Source organism: Cervus elaphus, chromosome 8, assembly GCF_910594005.1.
Source record: "Cervus elaphus chromosome 8, mCerEla1.1, whole genome shotgun sequence".
NCBI classification, from domain to species: domain Eukaryota; kingdom Metazoa; phylum Chordata; class Mammalia; order Artiodactyla; family Cervidae; genus Cervus; species Cervus elaphus.
In genome coordinates this window covers 36,804,150-36,821,592 of record NC_057822.1, presented here as the reverse complement: position 1 = coordinate 36,821,592, position 17,443 = coordinate 36,804,150, and the positions used below count along the sequence as shown (strand labels likewise).

At 38.6% G+C, this 17,443-nt stretch overlaps 1 protein-coding gene across 20 annotated transcripts in view; it reads left to right on the top strand.

Annotated features, from left to right (window-relative positions):
• MAP2 (microtubule associated protein 2) overlaps positions 1–13,770 on the top strand; it is a 284,810-nt gene extending 271,040 nt beyond the window's left edge. For 15 of the 20 annotated variants that reach the window (XM_043910212.1, XM_043910208.1, XM_043910218.1 and 12 more), the window contains 3 exons: positions 4,790–4,871; positions 9,570–9,682; positions 9,903–13,770. In XM_043910212.1, the coding sequence (XP_043766147.1) occupies positions 4,790–4,871; positions 9,570–9,682; positions 9,903–10,118 (411 nt within the window). In that variant the 3' untranslated portion in view covers positions 10,119–13,770. Of the gene's footprint in view, positions 1–2,737; positions 2,831–4,789; positions 4,872–9,569; positions 9,683–9,902 lie in introns of all 20 variants that reach the window. The other 5 variants (XM_043910199.1, XM_043910197.1, XM_043910198.1 and 2 more) reach the window with 1 other exon arrangement.
• Positions 13,771–17,443: the final 3,673 nt, after the last annotated feature.

Genomic DNA, 17,443 nt, shown 5'->3' with positions numbered 1-17,443 from the left:
TGGATAATGATTATTGACTATTTTTCCTTTATATCATGAATATAAAAATTATTTCATTTGTAAAATAGAAGTTCATTATATTTTTTTAGGCAGTCTCCAAGATATTAAAGTAATTTTCACTTGACATAGGCTTTAGGAAGATAAAAGTCCAATGAAAATTTCTTCCCAAAGAAAGCAGTTTTCATTTCAATTTATCCATAGAGAACAGAGAGTTAAAACTCAACTCTCTGATTAAAACAGAAAAGCAATATCTGAAATAAAGCTTTACCCTTCACTGCAGCCATCTGTTTTTCAATTTTGTGGGTGGGATGGTTTCTAAGGACTGCCAGTATTCGTGGAATCAACTCTCTAAGGTGTTATTTGTCAATGATCCTAGAGATGTTTGGCATGAAGTAGTTTGTAATTGTGCTAAGGCATAAATGTGAGTTACATGGCTCAGGTACAAGTTGTCAAGCTAGAGTGTAAATCTCACTGAACATCAAACATTCACAGCACTGAGTGGTTTTATTTCTGTCCACTCAACCATTAAACAAAATGGTGAATGTCATACTCTGCCTCATTTTAGACAAAAGCAGTATACTATGAAGTTTTTGCAACTATTGAAATATGTAAAGGCTGTGCCATTAATGCATGTCAAAGTGAGCAAACATGGGTTAGTAAAATCTACCATCAAAAAAGGCCAGCTAGGTTTTTTACTAGAAAATCTATGATTCTCTTGAAAATCTGAAGAAAAACAACAGAAGTTGGCCTTGAAGTTTTAGGATTTAAAATTTGAATCATCTTTAAGTAATGCTGGCAATATGTCCTCTTTGGGTTGGAATCATTTGCTTTGGAAAATAATAAAAAATGTCAAACAGTTGATTAAACATTAAAGTCAAACAAATTTATGCAACTGAATTTGGAATTTCCATTTTTGCAACAAGTGAGTCAGATTTAACATTTGGCTTCTGATCACTTGGTAATGAGTCACTTGATTGGTACTCTTATGATCTCTAAATTAAAACTTGTAAATGAAATATGAGACTCAGTATATCCCCAAGGATTAGAAAAATGGCTTAGATGAATTCTTTTTCATTTTTAAAATAAATAGATCCTTATGCAGAATAATTTAAAGTATTTTTATTATAAAAAAACAATTATTTGCTTTCTAAGAATAACTTATCTGTGAGATTTGAAATGTAATGGCTCTTATTGACTTGTTTATCTGCATCTACAGTTTACTTGAAACTCTTAGAACAACTGTGCTTTTTGTTAGATACAGACTTTGTGACATTGCCATTTTTTTTAATTAGAATATTTATTATGCCCGAAAGAGTGGCCACATCATCCTATCTTTTGAATTCAGATTTTGACAAGAGTCTCTTCCCTTCGGCTGCCGATGAGAGCTGTCGATGATGCTTCCCTGTAAGGAACAAGCTATCTTGTCAGTGTTAGGCAGACGCTGCAATTTAAGCTTTGTCTAGTTAAAAATAGTCAAGATTCAGTGTCCTTTTGAATTTTCTACTCTTTTTTGAAAATTCCAAGAGATGTGATACCATTCCTGGAGAAAGCTGTATATCTAGGGTAAATTTATTTTGCTTTTTTTTTTATGTATAAGTGGATAAATACTGGAAATGTGATATCTCTCTAGCTATTGGGGAGTACTTGTAGTCAGAATAAAATAAAACAAACAAAATAAAACAAACAAAAAAATAACAAAAATAAACCTTTCCTTCCATTCTTACATTGCTTGTTTTGGAGGGCTCTCCAAAACATTCAAAATTCAGAAGATGCCTGGAAGAAGCTACAAGAGTTATTACTTTGCACATTACTTTACACCTGAGTAATATCTTTCCAGATCTGGATTTGCTGTTGTCCTCAAGATGAACACTGGACTTCCTGAAAATAGAAATGAAACAGCTAACCTCCAATCTGTTGGGCCCAATCCAGACCTAAACTACCTGTATATGACCTGGTTCAGGTCAGCTAGTTAACAGTCCTTGGTTTTCTCCCTTGTAAAAATGGAAAGGATGCTTTCACACCAAAGTCAAGGATATTGGCTATTTATGAGCAGGTGTCAGAGAGTGGCCTTTCAAAAGGCTACTGAGCTGAACCTGCAAGGGAATCATGAAGCCTTTCAGTAGAGGAGGCCCAGAGTCTCCTTGTTGATGATCTTGGGAAAACCAGAGCTTCTTCCCTCAGATGAGTGAGAACCCTAACCTGTAGCAGTCAGCCAGACCAGTGTGAACCTCATCATTCTACATGGACCAGTCATAGTCAACTCAAGTGTACCAGGTGATTTACAGTCAGGCTAGCACTCCAGAAGTTGGGGGGTGGGGTGGGGAGAGCACTGGCACATCCTTGAGAAACCAGGGCTGAACTATTGGACTTTCCATGGAGGGGACCTGAGTCCCAGTGTTGCCCACAATATCGGAGACCTCACAGATAATTCAGGTTTTATTTTTCTGTTCCTATATTGTTTCCAGATTACAGCAGCCTACAGCCAGGGTATCTGAGGCTCTCAAGCACTGGCCCTTGGAGATGGGGTGGGGGCTGCAGGAGAAAAACACTTCATATTTACATGACAGATCTGCTTTTCAGTTTCATTCTTAGTTTTTTCTCATAAATGATAAATGTAAGTGGAAAGGAGTTTGGAGCCTCTTTGGTGCTAACCCATTTCTGGTTCCCTGGTTCCCAATATCCTATCCCAGAATTTTGAAAGAAAATGCACAGTGAAGTTACTTCCAATTCCTTTTAGGTTAGGATTTTAAACAAGAAGATCGATTTTAGCAAGGTTCAGTCCAGATGTGGTTCCAAGGATAACATCAAACATTCTGCTGGGGGCGGAAATGTAAGTAGAAGCTATGTCAGCAGCTGTCCTGATTGTGTGGAGCCGTCTGCACAGCCGGCACGCCGTCTCCTTTCCCACCTCCTTTCCAACACCTCCCAGCACACTCCCCACTTCTTGTTGCTGCTCCACAAGTCCCCCTGGTTTGGGAGCTTGTCAGCCTTGCATTTTCGGGAATGGGCTTTCCATCCTTCCCTCTGAGATCACTGGTGAATGTCTCGCTTTTTAAACGGGGACACCATGGTTTTCAGGGAGATGGAAAGTCCATTTCACCTGCCAATTTGTTTGCTGGCCTTTGGCTTTAAGGTATTTTCTCATGCTGTCTCTGCTCCCTTGCGAAAGTCAGCTGAGCACACACTTTTCTAGCTCCATTTAAGTTACTCCTGAGGCAATGACTGATGTATGAAAGTATCCAAAGTGTATAATGTCGATCTTTTGTGCTTCATTATTCATGAGAGTTGGGATATCATTTGGAATAATTCAAACCTGGTGAAGCATGGCTCATCTGTAATCAAAGTGAAAGGATTCAAGTCCCAGTATACTCTTTGTCTTGATGTTTTTTTTGTTTTTTTTTTTATCCCTGTCTCTTAAATTGGGTGGAAATAATATCCTCTGAGAGGAAGAGAAAGATGAATTCATGTTTCTCAAAAGTATTTCAGGAAGAGTTGAAACAGGCAGACTCAAGCTAAAGTAGGCATGGTTCTTTGTTAACATTAGAATAATCAAAAAGGTGACTAGGCTGACTCTACTACAGATCCAATCACCTAGACTTCGGATTCTAGCCATCTGTGACTCAAGTAATTTATAGAGTATCAAATCCAGAATTCTCGCTTATCTAGTAACTCTTGGTTTCTTGCTCCTCAGTTGGGCAGAGATGGAGTCAAGCAGTGAAAAAATAGACAAGCAAGTGCCTGATGTTCAAAGCAGCTCCACTGAGCATGAATCTATGCCACATGGGAGAACCCCAGCCAGATTTGCTGGGCTCCTTCCAGGGCACAGGGCTAAGCCTCGGGCTTGGTATTTACACTGACAGGCCCCCCTCCTCCCCAATGCCCTGACTGTAAGTACACACCATGTACTACTCTCACGGAAGCAATCTTAGTCCTGGAATTAATGGGTAATTTTGAGAGTGTCAGAAGATTGACCCAGCTGACCTCTACAATAGGTGCTGCTGGTCAAAACACCTACAAAGGAAAGGATGATTTTAAAGTTATTAGAGAAGCTTCCAACCTCCAAACCAGTAGTCTGAAACTTTCCCCTAGAGAAGAATCATTTGTTCAAATGTGATTGATTTGAATGGGGAAGATTCCTTAACCCCATTTCCAGTGTTAGATTACATAATTCCCATGTATTTCTGATGTAAATGAACCAGGAACCATGCTTGGAAAGCACCTTTTCAAATATTAGAAGATGAGTTGATTTCAGTAAAACCCAGAAGAAAAAAAAATGCTATCCTTTTATCATTTGGTGTGCAATAAAAATTGCATTTAGCCAAAATATGACAAGAGTGTTTTAGAAAAGCATGTTTAGAGCTTTCTTCTTGTATCTTAAAGCAGTCTTGGACTTCTTGTTTGTATGAGCAGTTTTGGTCACTTTCATGTAAAAATCACTTTCTAAAGAATACTTTCCCTCTTCACTTGGCTCTTTGCTTATGGAAAGGTTTAATACGGTGTGGCCTCTTTCTCTGAGTGGAAAGCTTGCCTTCTTAATACAGAAGTTCTGTCCCTTTGCGGCATGATCTGTTTTCTACTAATAAAATCTTCTCTTCTAGGATTTTCTTTCACTTATGTTTTTCTTTCCAACCAAACATATGGGAGGACATATGGAAGATTGGGTTTTCCTATGTGTGTGTATATGTTGTTGTATGTTGTGAGTTTGGATATGTTTCTAGATTTTACATATGAGCTTGGGGGCTTATTTACATCTAAACTATTTTAAGCCTATTTTCTGTCCTTCACACAGGTACAGATTGTCACCAAGAAGATAGACCTAAGCCATGTGACATCCAAATGTGGCTCTCTGAAGAACATCCGCCACAGGCCAGGTAAATCAGTATTTTTAGTAGTCTGAGAGGTATAAGATTGAATTCAAAAAATTGACAAGCAAAGTTTTTGTTGCTGTGAGATATCTCATTGGAAGGACCTTTCCAGATCCTGATACTTCATGCTTGTGTTAATAGAAACTTAAATTAGAAACTTTAAGGCATCTTCATATGGACAAGTAAACTCAGTTACCACGAACAGGCCACATATCCTAGGACATGTTAAAAATGAAAAGATACAGGAGATGCATTTATCTGTATGTACTCAACATGCTTATTGGAGCTCTTTTGAAATATATAGTCTATAAAATAATATTGGGCCATGTATTCTTACGTAATTCGTGGACTGAAAGCAACATTTCAAAGGTTTTGCAAGAAATTGTTTTTCTACATTATGTGGGGGGGGGGGGGGGAGGGGATTGTGCTTTTTAACAAAACTGGAGAAATTTATTTTTCTGTTGAATTTCTCAGATCCAGGTCAATAAGCATTGTGACTCTTCAGAATGCAATGTCTCCCCAACTTATTTGACCACAGACTGCTTGTTTTTCTGAAATAGCTCATAAGTTCAGTTCAGTTCAGTTGCTCAGTCATGTCCAACTTTTTGTGAGTCCGTGGACTGTAGCACACCAGACTTCCCTGTCCATCACCAACTCCTGGAGCCTGCTCAAACTCGTGTCCATCAAGTCGGTGATGCCATCCAACCATCTCATCCTCTGTCATACGCTTCTCCTCCTGCCTTCAATCCCAGCATCAGGGTCTTTTCCAGTGAGTCAGTTCTTCGCATCAGGTGGCCAAAGTATTGGAGCTTCAGCTTCAGCATCAGTCCTTCCAATGAATGTTCAGGACTGATCTCCTTTAGGATGGACTGGCTGGATCTCCTTGCAGTCCAAGGGACTCTCAAGAGTCTTCTCCAACACCACAGTTCAAAAGCATCAATTCTTCAGCACTCCGCTTTATTTATAGTCCAACTCTCACATCCATCCATACATGACTACTGGAAAAACCATGTATCTCATAATATCTCATTATTATGAGATATCTCATATCTCATTATTATGATATCCTAGGATATCATAATATACAATATGGTATATTATGATATTTTATGATATATTATGAGATATCTCATATCTCATAAATCTAGTGCCCTAAGGTAGAGTTTATATTCACATGTGCTAGTGATTTTTCCCTATTTAATTTGTGAATTTAATGTATTATGAGTCACTTTTTCTAAGTATCATGTACTATATGTTTTTGCTAAATTCCACCTCCATGCATAGGTAAATAATGGGCAATTGTCAAATTTGTAAATTTTCTTGAGACTATTTTGACACAACTTATATATACGATTGAAGGACCAAAAAAATTGATTTTAACCATCTATTCTTGGCATCTTAATTAAACCAGGTAATATCTTATTCCCATGAGTCATAATCTCAAGTGTTATCAGAACAAGGTAAAAGAACAACTGACCCCAGTGAGATTTCTGACCAGAAGATTATTGAGAAGAATCTTTTCAGTTGAAAAACAAAAGGTTTAAAAAATGGATAAGTATTAGAAATATGTCTTGAAATTGGGCTTCACGTTGGCAAAGGGTGTTAATAAAGCAAGTCAGGGAGATAGAAACTGCATATAAGTGATCTCCATTACTGATCTCAGAACTATTATCTGGAATTAGCTATCATTCATGAGATAGCAGGGACATGTTCCCAAATGGGTATCTTCACAGCCCCCTCATCTATGCCTTATATCTACAAACATTTAGCTGATTTTGTCCTGTGTCAACAGTATGATGGAAGTATTTGGGTACACTGCCTACCTTCTTCCAGAATACAAGAGAAAATATTGGACTCTGTAATTCCAGATGATAAGTATACATTTAGTTCAATTCACCTAAAGTCTTGATGCACAGAAAAATCTTTTATATACAAGAAAATATTATGTGTATGTTTTATGGGTCATAAAGGCTACTGTCATGGACTCCCACCTATTTCTCACTCTTACTTCATAATAAGTGAATCAGATGACCAAGTTCATAAAGACGTGTTAACACAATGATCTTTGACAATAGCAAGCTTTTCACAAAATTACTTTGGATTGTGGAATGTCTCAGAAGGAAATAAGAAAGAAACAATTCATCACCTGGAGGCACAAATTGAAATAGCTAGTCTTTTGACTTCACTTTGGGACATATGAAGCTTGATGGGGATTATAATCCTCTGCATTTACTGCTCTTAATGGGGCCAGAATTTTTCAGAACCAAAGGCGGAGATCTCTGATTTCAAATGAGCTTCTCTAACAGTTATATAAAATTACCTAGCTAACCAATCCAGTATTCTGACCTGGAGAATTCCAAGGACTATGTAGAGTTGGACACAACTGAGCAACTTTCACTTCCTTCAGTAGGACTTTAACAAAAATAGACTTCTCAAGTTTCGTTTTCTGAATATAGTTTGGGTCAATATTACATTGTTTTTCCCCTCTCTCTCAAAATATAGTCTAACAAAATTTTTAATAGGGTTATATTGACACAATATATAATCATAAAACTTGACAGTTTCTATCAGAGGCTATGAAAAATATAAAAGTAAGATCCCAAGAAAGTTGATCTCCTGTAGTTGAAAATTCAGTATCCTCTAGCCTCTAATCAATATAACTGTGTTTTATGAATCACAGTAATCCTGTAACAACCAACAGGTGAGACCCATGGGGCCAAGTAAAATGTTGGTAGAATAACACCCGTGCAATAATGAATCTTTTGAGGGAAGGACAGCTTCATGTCTCCTATAGGAATGAGTTAAATAACATCATACACATCCCAAGTCTTCAGAAGGAGAATGAATGAATCTTCAAAATGTAAACCAGGGACTTCCCTGGTGGTTCAGTGGTTAAGTGTCCACGCTGCTCCCAGTGCAGGGGGCCCAAACTTGATCCCTGGTCAGGGAACTTGATCCCACATGCTGTAAGACCCAACAAAGCCACATAAATAAATATAAATTTTAAAAAATGTAATCCAGTAACATCATACAATTTCAAGGGGGCCCTGGCCAGGCAATTGGGTGTTAATACAAATGTCTAGGTATCACATGAGAAAAACACCTCAGGAATAAGAGACCTGTGAAGTTTTAACAACCCTTTCTCTTTCATCTACGGAGGTAAATAAGTATCAAGAGTCCAAAATTGAAAAATCTTTTCCATGTTTCCATAGAGCCCCTCAGGTATTTTTTCCAAATCAAAATCCCAAGAGAGATGCAATAATAATAGAGGATCACATGGCTCACTACTGGCCTTATGGAAAAAAAAAAAAATGCATATAGCCCAAACCAAATTGCTAATGAAAGTGAAAGCTAGTCTCTTAGGTGGAGACAGGTAAAGGCATCTAATCCAGATTCTTCCCAGATCAAAGACATCACCAGACAGGCTCAAGAATAAGCCAAAGAACAACAGATACCTACTCAATGTAGAACTGCTTGCATTCACAAGCCTAAAAAGGTGTGCAGAAATGGAGGTACCACAGAAGGGTGGCTCATGGCACTCTCATCTATCAGCAGATCCTCGATTTTCAGACTAATTAGCATTTAAGAAAATGGCATGGTCAGAACTCTGTCTCAGTATTATCAGATCAGTGTCAAATTAGTCCTATGGAATCTGGACAAGAATGGGATCTCTAAGATTCCCTTCCTATCACTCCCATCTACTAACTAAAATGGAAGCTTTTAAGCACCTTAGCCCCTCACTCGTTTCATCAGTCAAGGTATCAATGCTAAAAATTTACAAGTGGCAATACCACCCATATGTACACAATTGCTAGCCTATTAGTTCTTTGAACAAGTGACCTACTACCATGAAGAAAAATAGAGAAATGCTTCCTTGCAATTTGCTCCCTTAAGAATAAGAGACAAAACACTCCAACTTTGAGAAAGGATACATATGGTACTTTCATTGTGTTATTTTTAGTTTTTATTACACAGATAAGAAAAATACCTCTGATATTTTAGGTTAGACATGAGTAAAGAATTAATATGTAAAGCAATCCAGGGAATGATACAAAAAGGATGTCACTGCCTTAGATGGATGTATGAATGTGCAAGTTGGACCATAAAGAAGGCTGAGCACTGAAGAATTGATGCTTTTGAACTGTGGAGTTGGAGAAGACTCTTGAGAGTCACTGCAAGGAGATTGAACCAATCAATCCTAAAAAAAATCAACCCTGAATATTCATTGAAACGACTGATGCTGAAGCTGAAGCTGAAGCTGCAATACTTTGGCCACCTGATGCGAAGACCTGACTCGTTAGAAAAGACTCTGATGCTGAGAAAGACTGATGGCAGGAGGAGAAGGGGGTGACAGAGGATGAGATGGTTGGATGGCATCACCGACTCAATGGACATGAGTTTGAGCAGGCTCCGGGAGTTGGTGATGGACAGGGAAGCCTGGCGTGCTGGGCTCCGTGGGGTCACAAAGAGTCGGACACTACTGAGTGACTGAACAACACCTTACTTAGATGGTATGGGGAAAATGGTATAGATTAGAAATTCTAAAAGATTCCTTTCCCATCTATGGTCAGAGGGTTAGTAGAGTTCATTAAGTTTGTGATTTGCCATGGTCTACCTGCTATAGTCATTTTGGGTAACTAGTCACCAAAATAGAAGATTTAACGTTAGCAAGGCATTTAAAAACCTTTCTCATCTCCTCCGTAGGTGGTGGGCGTGTGAAAATTGAAAGTGTGAAGCTAGATTTCAAAGAAAAGGCCCAAGCTAAAGTCGGTTCTCTTGACAATGCTCACCACGTTCCCGGAGGTGGTAATGTCAAGGTAAGACACAAGATTGTGAGCCGATCTTGCCTTTTTAAAAAATCCTTTTGAAATACTCTTCATCAAAATGGGTCCCAGATTAAAAACCTGGACACCCGGGAAGTAGGGATGGCAGAGCTGAATAGAAGTGACATGAACATCAGCTCTGGGATACAGAGAAAGAGCTAGGGGACAGTTTAAGATGTTTGTGTTGACGAGGACTGATGCTTGTCTTAAACAGATTGACAGCCAAAAGTTGAACTTCAGAGAGCATGCTAAGGCCCGTGTGGACCATGGGGCTGAGATCATTACGCAGTCCCCAGGCAGATCCAGCGTGGCTTCCCCCCGACGACTCAGCAATGTCTCCTCTTCTGGAAGCATCAACCTGCTCGAATCCCCCCAGCTTGCCACCCTGGCCGAGGATGTCACTGCCGCACTCGCTAAACAGGGCTTGTGAATATCTCTCATTTAGTATTGACGTCATACTATTTAGGCATGAGCTCTGGCAGGAGTGGGCTCTGAGCAGGTGTTATATTCATTCTTTACAAACCATAAAATAAATAATCTCATTCCCAAACTGTAGTAATTGTTACAATTTTATAAAAAAAATAGTATATGCAGAAATTGACTTGATTTCCATTTGCAACAGGAAGATACTGGCTTTACATGAGTACAATTGGACAATTTTTTTTTTTCGCTCTGCTGTTTTGCATGGAGTATCATTATTTTAAAAATTGCATTTCTACCTTTCATGTGCCTGAAGGCTGTCTACTACATTCTGAAAGGCCTTGTTAAAATCCAAGCTGCTCATTTCACTATTCTGTTGCTGGGTGAAAAGATTAAAAAGTTGCCCCTTGTAACTTATTACAGGTTAAATTAAATCAAGGAGTCATTGCAGGAAGGGAAAAGCATGTAAGAAATGTTTTTTTTTAAAGCGTTATTTTGTATAAATGGGAAGAAAGATTCAATTAAGTTATTAACGTTTGGGACCTGGATAATTATATCAGAGTATAAGTCAATCCAATAAATTATTTAATTAATTAAAAAATAGTTTCGAAGCATTTGAGCTGTGGTTGAGGAAGTGACGTAAAGTGCATCTCTTAGGAATGAAGCACTTTCATTAGGATGGACTTGTGTCTGATTAGGATGTCGGTTGATCAGCTAGATTTGTGTCCACACTACCAGTTTCACACCCCTTTCCATCTGTTTGATACAGTATTATAGATATAAATATATATATATTTCTCTGTGGCCATTTGTGATACTTCCTCATACTTGAATATTATACTTCCTTATTCACAGTATCTGTGTCTCCTGCACCCTTTGGTGTTGCAATTTTAGGTATGTGAAAGTAGATGTTAGCAGGGTTCTCTCCCTATTTAAAAAAAAAAAAGTTAAAAAAGACAAAAAGTTTTAGCATGAAGTTGCTTTCTGTAACAACTCAAAGCTGTAACCCTGTTTTAGTGCCAGATACAAGTTTCTCCCGTTAAAGTTTCTCCCGTGATGCTAGAAAAAATTTATTTTTCTTTGCTTTCACCAACATGGAGTTTGTGGGGGTGGGTCCAGTTACATAAAAGGGGTTTACAGATTGTTAGTTTAAGATTATGGGTTTGTCTTATTTTGAATCACAGAATATTTTGGGGTTTACTCCTATAATCATTCATGGAATAGACTTATTTAAGATTTCTTTTTCTTTTTTTTTCCATTTGCTAAAGTTGAAACTAACAGTGGGAATTTGGAACATGATATTCCATTCTTCCAAGCAGTACCTGTTTATTCAATTATCTGATAGAAAATGTTTGGCCTCCATACCCGAAGTAAGATCCCTTGATCAGAAAGGGAAAATACAGTATTTTGAGAAGCTACAAAATATTGGAGATGCAGATATCTAAATCAGTTTTTTTATAACTCCAACATTGCACTCTATAAAGGAATACTGTATTACTATTATTTATCATTAGCTAATACGGTTCTGACTTTCTATACAGTCTAGACATCACAAATCAACTAATTCTTCTTTAAGAATCATTCCTCTTAAATTTATGAAGAAGCAATGAGATAGTCATTATTAGTCTGAGTAGGGCAGTGGATTACTAGGATGGATGGATGCTTTTTAGTATTTTATCTGTTCTTTTTCTTGCTCAGGGCTGGTAGGCTGGATCTGAAAAGTTAAAGGCAAATGTTTCAATAGGGTTTGATCCCTTTGAGTCAAATCAATTCTCGAGCATAAAAGAGGAAATGATGAACATGGACTGAGGCAGTAAGCTAGTATAGTAGCATCTGAGAAAGAAGCTAAAGGATGGAAAGACAGAGAGACACGGGTGCATGTTGTGACCCATTGGAAGTTACAGCCAACATGACTTCCATGAAAGAAACTCTGTGAGCAAAAGTGCACCATTCACTCTCAACTAAGAGATTTTACGTAGGCAAACATTTCTGAAACTATAGATCAGTTACTTAGGATAGTCAAAGATTTAGAAAGGACTGATTAGGACTATGGGTGTGTCTATTTTCTGCCTAATTATTGCTGTGAGGTTTGATTTGACCAATCTGGGCGTTTGATTCATCAGCTTCCCTTGAAATGCACCAGGAAATATGAAAAGAAAGAATAGCTGTGTGGAGACTTAATGGTATTTTCTTATGTGTTAGGTAGTGTTAGATAGTGATTAAAGCTCTAGAAAGAAGTTAACAGCTGGTTAGAACAGTTTTAACCTGTGAAACATGTATTTTTTTTCAACTTGGTTTAAAATTTTTCTAAACACTAAGTAACCATGTTCTACATATTAAAATTGTTTTTTACAAATACATATCTAAAATAAAGATTATATAAGGTACCCAGTGATTAGATTTGGCATTAAAACAAATGTTTGCTTCAAATCACAGCAAAATTATAATGACTAAATACCCTCACTTTGTATGGAAATTAATAATTCTATAAAATGAAATTGAAAATTGGTAGCAGTAAAAGAAAGACATACAGGCTAAATGTCTTCTTTTGGGGATAAGGGGTGGAACCCATCTTACCTTTACTCTCAAGATTAACGACACAAATTAAGCTTTTTGAACACCACTCTTGTGGGGACATCCATACGCTGATCTAGAAATTAAGGCTTCATAGTCTCAATTCTAGATCAATTAATGCCAGTTTCTCTCTGGCTTTTGCCTTGGAGAACCTGTTTAAGGAAACATAAGTAATCCAGAGCTGTGAAGAGTTAAAAGGCCCACTCACTCTCTCTGGGTCACCTGCAACCAATAATTGGGTACCTTTCAATGATGCAGGAGAGATCCGAGTTCATGATGAGTTTCAAAGGCCATGTTCATTTAGGAACCAACTCTCTCTGGATTCTCCTGCTGAGTTCCAGCAGGGTGATGGGCAGAAATCCCACCCAGAAGCAAGACACCTGTGGATCACCAACTCGGTATAGCTGAAGAAGGCTGAAGTGAGAACTTGGTTAAATGGAAGAAAGTACTGAGAATAGCTGGCCTTCTCCACACACTCACATAGTTTTAGAGCAGAAAATGGGATCATCAGGCAAAATAAGAGATCGTCACTATTATTAAAGAAACCATCTCTTCAATGTGGTTGATTTTGACATAGCTGCAATTATATCATTTTCTCCTATTTTTTACACTACGAAGAGGAGGAAAACAAACTATTCATGGTCTAAGTAGCTAAAAAAAGATAGATTTATGGCTTGAAAAGGCAAATTCTAGGCATTCCTTCAAAGATTAATATGTTAAATCAGTATTGATGTTTGTTTTTTTACACCTAGGGTTTTTAGCCTGGGTATGTAGGTTGAGGCCAAGTCCCTCTGCAGGAAAAAACTTATTTTTAAACTCAGAAAATGTCAATCATGATACTTCAACTTTAGCAAAAAGAAAAAAATCAACAAAAAGTATACTCTGTATACTGGGATTCCAAGGTTCCAACATGCCGCTACAAATCTGTGGGGGGGTTTCTTTCTTCTGATAATTCTAGAGCCTGTTACCATAGAAAGGCATTTCTTCAATGGCTGGTTGTAGTTAGTTCATGTTTTTCAATCAAAATTTGCAAATGTATTTGTTGCTGTATAGTGATTGTTTTGCAAAATAAAATTGCTTGTCACCTATCCGATAGTTTCAGATTGTTTCTTCTTTCCTGGAAAAAAACATAAAGCATAATAAATGCATATTGCTCAATCCAACCAAAGAAAAATTATGAAGAGGAGGCTTCAGTTATCTGCTGAATGCTGGCTATGTGTCAAGCCCTATCACCACTGTATTAGCAGGATGCTATCTGTTGCAAGTGACAAACTCAAATTGGCCTAAGCATAAAGGCTACTTGATTGAGTCAAGTCTCCATCAAGGCAGGAGTATCTGCCTCAGGCGAGAATGTATCCAGTCACTCAAAAAAGTGTCGTTAATAAGTTTTTCTTTAACTCTGGACCCAGGCTCTCAAAAGATGTCATCGGAATTCTCCCAAAGGTTAGTTCTCCTTCCTCTATGTTGGCTTCATCCTCATACAGACTACCTTCTCATAATGAGCACTGGAAGCTTCAGGTCTCATACCCTCCCACAGAAAGCCTCTTTCCCAGCTGCTGCTGCTGCTAAGTCGCTTCAGTCGTGTCCGACTCTGTGTGATCCCATAGACGGCAGCCCACCAGGCTCCCCCGTGTCTGGGATTCTCCAGGCGAGAACACTGGAGTGGGTTGCCATTTCCTTCTCCAATGCGTGAAAGTTAAGTCGCTTAGTCATGTCCGACTCTTAGCGACCGCATGGACTGCAGCCTATCAGGCTCCTCCGTCTTTTCCAGGCAAGAGTACTGGAGTGGGGTGCCATTGCCTTCTCCGTCTTTCCTGGCAGCACTAGCCAAACCCAGGGTGTGAACATCATTGCATTACTTAGGTCACCTGCTCGCTTGTCCTAAAGGGCAAGGGGAGGTCACAGACCTAACTCTATCACAGGTGATTGGGGTAAGTGGATACTTGAAGAGAGAAGGGGTCTCATCTGAACTATAAATACATAAATTAAACGTGGAGAGAAAATATTTCCTCCAAAGTCAAGTCAGTCTGCTCCTGCTAGAAGAGAGAGAAAACCGATAGTCAGCAATGAAAACAGACCTCCTCCCATGCATGCATCCTTTAGCTCCTTGCTGCTTAGAGTGTGCCCAGCGTCACCTGGGAGCTTATTCAAAATGTAAAGCCTCAGGCTCCACCCCAGGCCACTTTAACACTCCCCTAGGTGATTCGTCTTCCCTTTAAAGCTTGAGAAGCCTCAGCTCTTCCAGTTCTCTCTAACGTGCCTAAGGAGAAGGAGCTCCATGGCAGACCACTCACAGACCACTCACAGATAAAAATTACCCCTAAAACACTTCGAGAGAATACCATCAACTCTGATGTCAGAGAGTTCGGTTATCAAGTGGTGGAAATGTGTGACTGGCGAATGACTCGTCCTGGAGACTTTCCAAACTCATGTCATTCTCCCTTGGCTGAAACCTACTTCTACCAATAGTGTCAACACCTTCTTTCGGCCTGCTTTTGGCAGCAATGCGATTTGGTACAATTAGATAAAATCACAAATCTTTGGTTAATAATTTTTTAAGACTAGCATCTGTGTTTTCCTTCATAAAGTATATCTTTAGACCACAGAAGATTAAGACATTTGTCTGATAGCACAAATCACAATAAAAATCTTTTTTCGTTGTTAACTGAAGTACAGTTGGTCTCAAAAATGTGTTAGTTTCAGGTGTAAAGCATAGTGATTCAGTATTTTTGGCAGATCATATTTCATTATAGGTTTTTATAAGATAATAAGACCCTGTGCCATACAGTAAATCTTGTTGCTTATCTATTCTATGTATAGTAGTTTGTATCTGTTAATAACATATTCCTAACTTGTCCCTCTCCACCTCCCTCTCGCTTTCCGGAACCATGAGTTTGCTTTCTATGTTTGTGAATCCTTTTCTGTTTTGTAATACATTCATTTATATCATATTTTAGTTTCCACATACAAATGATATAATTTGTCTTTCTCTGTCCAGCTTATTTCACTAAGCATAATTCTCGCTACATCCAATCACTGCTATAAATGGCAACATTTTATTCTTTTTTACGGCTGATATTCCTTTGTATACTGCAGCTTCTTAATCCAGTCATCTGTTGATGGGCATTTGGGTTGCTTCCATGTCTTCGCTACTGTAAATAGTACTGCTATGAACATTGGGGTGTATGTATCTTTTAAAATTAGTGTTTTCAATCTTTTAAACTATATATCCAAGAGTAGAATTGCTGGATCCTATGGTAGTCCCAGTGGTGCCTGTTAAAGAACCCACCTGCCAACTGAAGAGACTTAAGAGATAGGGTTTGATCCCTGGGTCAGGAAAATCCCCTGGAGGAGAACATGGCAGCGCACTCCAGTATTCTTGCCTGGAGAATCCCATGGACGGAGGAGCCTGGTAGGCTCCCTGCAGTCGAGGGAGCTGCAAAGAGCCAGACACAACTGAAGTGGCTTAGCACACAATGCATGGTAGTTCTATTTTTACATTTTTAAGGAATCTCCGTAAAGTTGTTCACAGTGGCTGCGCCAATTTACATTTCCACCAACAGTGTACGAGGGTTCCCTTTTCTCTACATCCTCTCTAACATTTGTTATTTGTAGACTTTTTGATGATGGCCATTCTGACAGATGTGAGGTAATATTTCATTGTGGTTCTGATTTGCATTTCTCTAATAATTAGTGATGTGCCTCAATAAAGAGTTTTTTATTATTAACAAGGGAAAGAAGAGATGAGTAACTCAGATGTAATGTAGGATGGCAGGATAACTCCTTATATAGCTTACGGGGGGAAAATGTTCCTCTTTTATGATGTGGCACTTACTTGTAGAACTATGACCCAAATAATTCAAGGCTAGAATGTTGTCCATGTCAAAAGCACAGTTTCCAGTATCCTAAAATTGTTTCAAAATACTGTCCTTCGCTCAGTTTTCTTAAATACCTTGAGGAAACATCATAGACACGCCCTTAAAGCCTCCTTTTTCCCTTTTATGCCTTTTCCATCACAAACGCACCACAGCTGTTCCCACTTCATCCTCATTCCATTAAAATCTTCTCTGCCCCAGGTCTCGTTGAGGCAATAGACCTATGGCCTCCAGCTGCACTTTGTTTGGCTTGTTTTCAAACTCAAGAAGGTTCACACACAGAAAATCCCAGACTTGGACCTTTGAAAAGTTAAGAGATCTGGCAACAGTGGGCCCACATTCATTCGTGGTAACGATTGTCTGGAACTGGTCCATGAAGGATGAGATGGATTTCTTCCCTCCGTTTGTCCACAACACCCACCCGTGCCTGTTACTGCTCCCAGCCCACATTTATCCCCTGTCACTTATTACTGTGAAAGTTAGAAGTTGTAACCTCTCGCCTAGATCCACTTGTCTCTCTCTCCCTCCCAATTTCTTTCTCATTTCTGTGAAAGAAAAGTCCAAAAGCATAAGCCCCAATCCTGGAGTAGGAGGACAGAAAGGTCAGGTTGAGTAGGTCAGGTCAGAATTGACTGGGAGCCTGGGAAACCAATATTTAATAGATTTTACCCTGTCTCAAGAAAAAAGAAAAAAAAATCTTAAGTAATATGTTCCTTTGATGGTAGCAACTGGCAATTTTCATGTCCCTTATAAATACATTTAAGGTTCTGCTCTCATCTACATTTATCATAAAACAGAAGAAAAATGCATGTTTGGTTGTGTCCCCGCCCATGATAAATAAAAATGTTGTCAAGTGAGAAAACGCAGAAACTACCATCTTACTCAG